We start from the raw sequence: 6,101 nt of genomic DNA on the forward strand, positions 1-6,101 counted from the left end.
GCGCCTGCTCAGCCTCCACGGCAGTCAGTAGGACATCCCCTGAGGGCTCCTGGACTGTGAGAGGGGGCAGGCTGGGCTGAGGGACCCCCACTCCCCAGTGCACGAATTTCATGCACCAGGCCTCTAGTCTAGCCAATAAAAAAGTTTACACTATAGAATCTTGTGGCTACAGTAAGAAAGACACAGTCCCTAACCTTAAAAACTTTAGATAAATAAACAAACACAAAAGCAAATGATTATAATAGTGTATGAAGCAAAGCACATGGTGTTAAAGGAAACACATAAACAAGGGCACCGAACCAGCCTTGGGCAGTCAGGGAAGGCTGCTGGAAAAAAGGTGACATCTAAAGAGGTTTCTGAAGAAAATATTTGAATAGAAAATAAATGCATTATGCCATTTAGTTGCTTTGAAATTCTTGGGTGCAAGCATATCAATGTTTTTAGCTGTTAGCCATTATGAAATCTTCATGAATCTCAACATTTTCAATTTGTCTTTGCAGCTCAAGGGGCCAATGACACCCTGGGAAACCTGGCCCTGGATACAAGTCTGCTGGAGGAGTTCTTGGGCAATGATTTCGATTTGGGGGCCTTGTAAGTAAAGAGCGCACTGCTCTCCATCTGATGTTTTACAATTTATGAAGTAGCTAAATGGTCTGGGAAGTGTTCCCTCCACTTTATTTTCTAGAAGAGCTTGGGTAGAGTTGATACTATTTCTTCTATAAATCTTTGGCAGATTTCACTACTGAAGCCAGGAAGGCCTGGAGTTTTCTTTAGAGGAAAACTTCCAATTTAATTTCTTTCGTTGATTTGGGGCTTTTCAGGTTATCTACCGTAGTTATCAGCTGAGGCAGCTTATGTCTTCCAACGAATTTGTCCATTTTATCTAAGTTGTCAAATTCAGTGGCCTAAAGTTGTTCATTGTATTTCTTTGTTATACTTTTAATGTCTGTAAAATCTATCGTGATGATCCTTTTTTTTTATTTTTATTTTTATTTTATATGTCTTTATCTTTTTTTTTAAATATATTTTTTATTGATTCAGAGAGGAAAGGAGAGAGACAGAGAGAGAGGGAGATTGAAACCTCAGTGATGAGAGACAATCATTGATTGGCTGCCTCCCACCCCCACCCCACCCCCCCCACCGGCCCAGCCCGCAACCCAAAAAAAACTAAACCAGCAATTTTTCTCACTAGCCAACTGAGCCTCACCAGCTAGTTTTGCTTTTTTTGAATTGTCACATAAATGAAACCATATTGTATTTAACATTTTTGAATGTGGTTTCTTTCACTAAGCATAATAAGTCTTTGATCAATAATTCATTTCTTTTTGTTGCTGAGGAAGACTGTTGCATGGTTATAAGACAGATTGTTTATCTAGTCTCCCATTCCAGAACATTTGGATTATTTCCAGTTTTTGGCATTTATGAAGAGTTTCTATAAATATTTATGGACAGGTGTTTGTGTGATTAAGAGTCTTAATTTCTCTAGGTTAATACTTAAGATAAAGACTGCTGAATCATATTATAAGTGTACACTTAACTTTATAAAAATTGCCAAATTTTCTAGAGTGGCCATTCACTTGCATTACTACTAGCAATGTATAAAACACCCAATTACTTCTTTTTATCATTGGTTCTTGGTATTATCAGTTAAATAAAATTTTTATTATGGCTATTCTAATATGTTTATAGTGGTATCTCATCATGTTTTATTTCGTATTTTCCTAAGGACTAATGATGTTGAGTATCATTTCATGTACATGTTTGCTACTCAAACATTTTCTTTGGTGAAGTATCTCTTTAAATTTTTTGCCCATTTAAAAAAATTGGGTCCCAACCGGCATGGCTCAGTGGTTGAGCATCGACCTATGAACTAGGAGGTCATGGTTCAATTCCTGGTCAGGGCACACGCCCAAGTTGTGGGCTCGATCCCCAGGGTGGGGCATGCAGGAGGCAGCTGATCAGTGATTCTCTCTGATCACTGATGTTTCTCTCTCCCTCTCCCTTTCTCTCTGAAATCAATAAAAATATTTTTTTTAAATGGGGTTGTTTTTATATTTGAGTTTAGAGAACTCTTTAAATGTTATGGATATAAGAGCTTTGTTGGCTATGTGATTTGTGAATATTTTCTTATGTTTTTATTTTCTTCATAGTGTTTTTTGCAGAGTAAAAGTTTTAAATTTTGGTGATATCCAAGTTTTAAATTTTAGTGATGTCCAATTTATCATATTTTCTTATATGGTTTGTACTTTATATCTAATAAATATAGATATTGCCTAATTTAAGTTCTCAAAAATTTTCTACTGTTTTCTTACAAAAGTTTTATTTAGATCTGTGACCCATTTTGAGTTAATTTTGTATAATATTTGAGATAGAAGTTGAGATTTATTTTCTTATTTATGAATATCCAATTATTCCAGAATCATTTGTTGAATAACTTTTCTCCACTGAATTACTTTAAGCTGTTGTAAAAAAAAAAAATCAGTCACCTATATTTGTTTGGATCTCTTTATAGACCCTCTACTGTTCCATTGATCTGTGTGCTTACCATTTTGCCAATGCCACACTATCTCAATTACTCTATTTTTATCATAATTCTTAAAAGCATGTAGTGCATGTCCTTCAAATTGCTCTTCTTTGTCAAAATTGTTTTGGATATCTAGTTCCTTTGATTCCCACATAAATATTAGAATCAATTTGTTAATATCTATATAGTCCTACTGAGATTTTTGTTATGATTGTATGAAACTTAGCAATGCTTTGGAGGAAAACTAGCATCTTAGCAAAATTGAGTTTTCTAATCCATGAACATGGTATATCTCTCCATTTATTTAGACCTTCTTTGATTTCTTTCATCAGTGTTTTATAGTTTTCAGCATATAAATCCTTTCTTGCAGTTTACATTGATTGGGGTTTGCTCAACTTTTTGAATCTGTAAATTTGTTTTCATTACATCTGGGAAGTTTTCAGCTATTATTTCTTTACATTTATTCTTGTGTGCTAGCGTCTTTCTTTCCTCTTCTTAGGACTGCAGAGATACTCATGTTAGGCCTTCAACACTGTACACAGTCCCCTGAATCTCATTTGTTTTTTTTTCAATCTTTTTTCTCTCTGTTGTTTATATTGGATAATTTCTATTGATCTGTCTTCAAGCTTACTGGCCCTCCTGTGTCATCTCCATTTTGTTATTAATACCCTTGTAAATTCCTTCCTTTTTCTACCCCATGAAAGATAGGCAGTGAAACCAGACCTGAATGTCAATAGTAATGGGGAAACCTGTTTTCAGATATTTCTAGTACCTGGGTGTTGTTGTTCTTTGCCAATAAAAATATCCTTACTAAATGACCGTGGGAAGAAGGGAAGCTCAACATTTTGCAAGCTAGTCACACACACACACACACACACACACACCCCCCCACACACACACAACTGGTAAGTTGCCAAATGGTTGAGCCCACACGTTGAGCCTGCTGTTCTGCTCCAGGCACTGTGTGGGCTGAACCCGGACACTAGTTGCCCTGTGCCTGCCCTCACATTCCTCTCACTCCACTCAAGCAGCCGGCGTGAATTCCTGTGGGGAGGGTGGGTAGTGGACGTAACCTTACCATCGCTGGCCTGGAAACAATTTGCTAGAAGTTTTCTAGTCACTCTCTCTCCTGCGTGATTTCTTAAGAGAAGTTGCAGCTGAGTCTACCAGGGTTCTGTTTAATCATCTCAATCACTTTTGTAACTAGTAGAGAGAACTTAAGCTGTTTGGGGGGAAAAGTGAACAAAAATCTTATTTGAAGAGCTGTCATTTTACCTGGGAGTTCTGAAATCTGCCATATAATATTTGTCCCCAAGATAATAATGATCCTTCCTGTAGGGCCAGTGATATCTCCCTGTAGGTTATCGCCATTCGTTTGCCCATCAGCTTCCCTCTCTACCTTTGGGGGTGGATGGGGTGTGTAAATGAACTAAAGGAGGGAGTTAATATTGTTGAGCACTTATGAGTGCTGAAGAGTGTTCTTTGCATCTGACATATTAACTTATTTAATTACATATTTGATTTTACACCTCTCACTCTTTTAACAAACTCTGCCAGATAGACACACTATTGTCCATATTTTACAGATGAGGAGGCTGAGGTTCAAAGAGGTTAAGTGACTCTCCATAGGTAAACAAGTGGCAAAGCTGGGACTAAAATGTGCCTGGCTCTAGGGCACACGTCCTTTCTTCTGCAGGCAGCTTTTAGATTAATTGATATTTTAAGTGGTATTTTGGAGGACTGTGAACCTTAGGGAAATATATTAAATGTGCCTGAAGTAATCTGCCAAAAGGTGTGACTCTGGATGGATCTGAGCCACACATAGTTTGCAATAATCGTCAGTGTTCACGCCCATTAAAGAAAAGGCCTATGATCAGATAACCTGTCATTGCTTGATAAAAACTGCCCGGCGCATGCGGTGAAGTGGGGCTGCAATAAAAATGTAAGCGAGAGCAAGCGGAAACAGGCCTGGTTTATGACCACGGTGTGGTTGGGCTGATTCAATGAGCATTACACCTGTACGGCCTATTCCAGTTCTCCAAGGGTGGAGCATTCTAAACACCAGGCTCTTTCCGCAGGTTAGTTTCATTCCTCCCAAGAGCCCTGGGATGTAGGTTTTCTTGCGTAGGCGCGTAGCTAGTAAGTAGCAAAGCTGGTATCCACACCAGCTTTCCTACAAATCCTGATGGCTTCTCCTCTATTATATTGCCTGTAAGTTGTGCTTTTAAAAAATGTCTGTGGCACTTCTTTAAGGGACCTAAGGGACCGCTAGGCTGCAAATGTCACAAGAGCAGTTTGAACCTCATAGGCAGATCTTCAAATCTGAAACATTAAAAAATGGAATTATTGGCTCTGTAAAATAGATGCCCCTAATGCTCTATGGAAAACTGGTCCCATGTGGAGGGTCGGGGCGGAGGATAAAAGTTCCATGATCATTAAATGAGCTTATGGCTCACTAGATTAAAATTAAATGATCCCCTTTACTGCAGTGCTTTTCAGAGCCTTCGCTGTGTTAACGTGCAACTAGGAAGGCAAGTGTCGTGCTCTTCAAACTTATTTGGCCGGGGACTCCTGCTGGGAAGCACGCGCCCGTGGATGAGTGTTGGGATAGCTGCTCAGGGCTTTCTCACATTTCTGTGTGAACCTGCTGGGTATGCTGGCTGGGACAGTGCTGTTGGTGGAGGTTCCTGAGATTGCCCTTACACCTTTATTTCCCGTGTGGCAGAGTTCAGGGCAGCTGTGTGCGCAGCAGGAGCGGGACGAAGTCCTCACCAAGTCCCTGGGTTAGCCAGCAGTTACCTGCTGGAGACAAGGGGGAGCCGTGCCAGCCAGACACAGTGGGACATGTCCAGGCGGAGAGCTGCTGGGAGGGAGGGAAGCTAGGTATGTCGGGGACAGCACAAAACACTGGAGGTGCAGTGACAGAGAGGAAGTGTGTGTGTGTGTGTGTGTGTGTGTGTGTGTGTGTGTGTGTGTAGTGGAAGGCTGATTCTGGAAAATAGACTAATGCACTTTTTTTTCCCCCCATGACTTTTAGAAACTGTTTATTTTCCATCAACCTTATTTCCATTCTGTTAAGAAATCTGTGGAAGAACAGCTTAGGACCACTCAGTGGTTGTCCCTACCCATTCAGTAGCCTGAGCAGTGGGGGCTGCAGACCAGGCTTCAGTAGGAAGCTGCTGAATGGGTACAGAGGGCACCTGCACGCCTTCAGACCAGTCTGCAGCCTCAGGCTGAGCAGCAGTGAACTCAGGAGCAGGAGCAGTCCATTCACCCTGAGATTCCTCCTTGGTCACAGCCTTTTCAGCAGCGGCCTGCTCTTCCTTTTCAATCTCTTCAGGATCTCTGTAGAAGTAAAGATCAGGCATGACTTCCCACGGGTGTTCATGGGAGATGGTGCCACGCATGCGGAGTACTTCCCGGGCCAGCATCCACCACCTCAGACCCACGGAGTGAGCCCCCTTGTTGCTGCAAGGGATGGCGACGTCCACATAGCGCAGCGGAGAGTCTGTGATACACAGAGCGATGGTGGGCAGGTTAACGGAAGACGCCTCTGTGAGAGGCTGGTGGGCAGCCC

General features: G+C 41.2%; 1 protein-coding gene and 1 pseudogene across 1 annotated transcript in view; one reads left to right on the top strand and one right to left on the bottom strand.

Moving 5' to 3' along the window:
• MYRFL (myelin regulatory factor-like) overlaps positions 1 to 6,101 on the top strand; it is a 105,764-nt gene that overhangs the window by 23,899 nt on the left and 75,764 nt on the right. The window contains exon 2 of the mRNA XM_015566848.1: positions 501 to 591. Coding sequence (XP_015422334.1) covers positions 501 to 591 — 91 coding nt within the window. The remainder of the gene's footprint in view (positions 1 to 500; positions 592 to 6,101) is intronic.
• On the bottom strand, positions 5,556 to 6,099 carry LOC102760557 (annotated as a pseudogene).

Source organism: Myotis davidii, unplaced genomic scaffold (assembly GCF_000327345.1).
Source record: "Myotis davidii unplaced genomic scaffold, ASM32734v1 scaffold582, whole genome shotgun sequence".
In the NCBI taxonomy this organism is placed as follows: Eukaryota; Metazoa; Chordata; class Mammalia; order Chiroptera; family Vespertilionidae; genus Myotis; species Myotis davidii.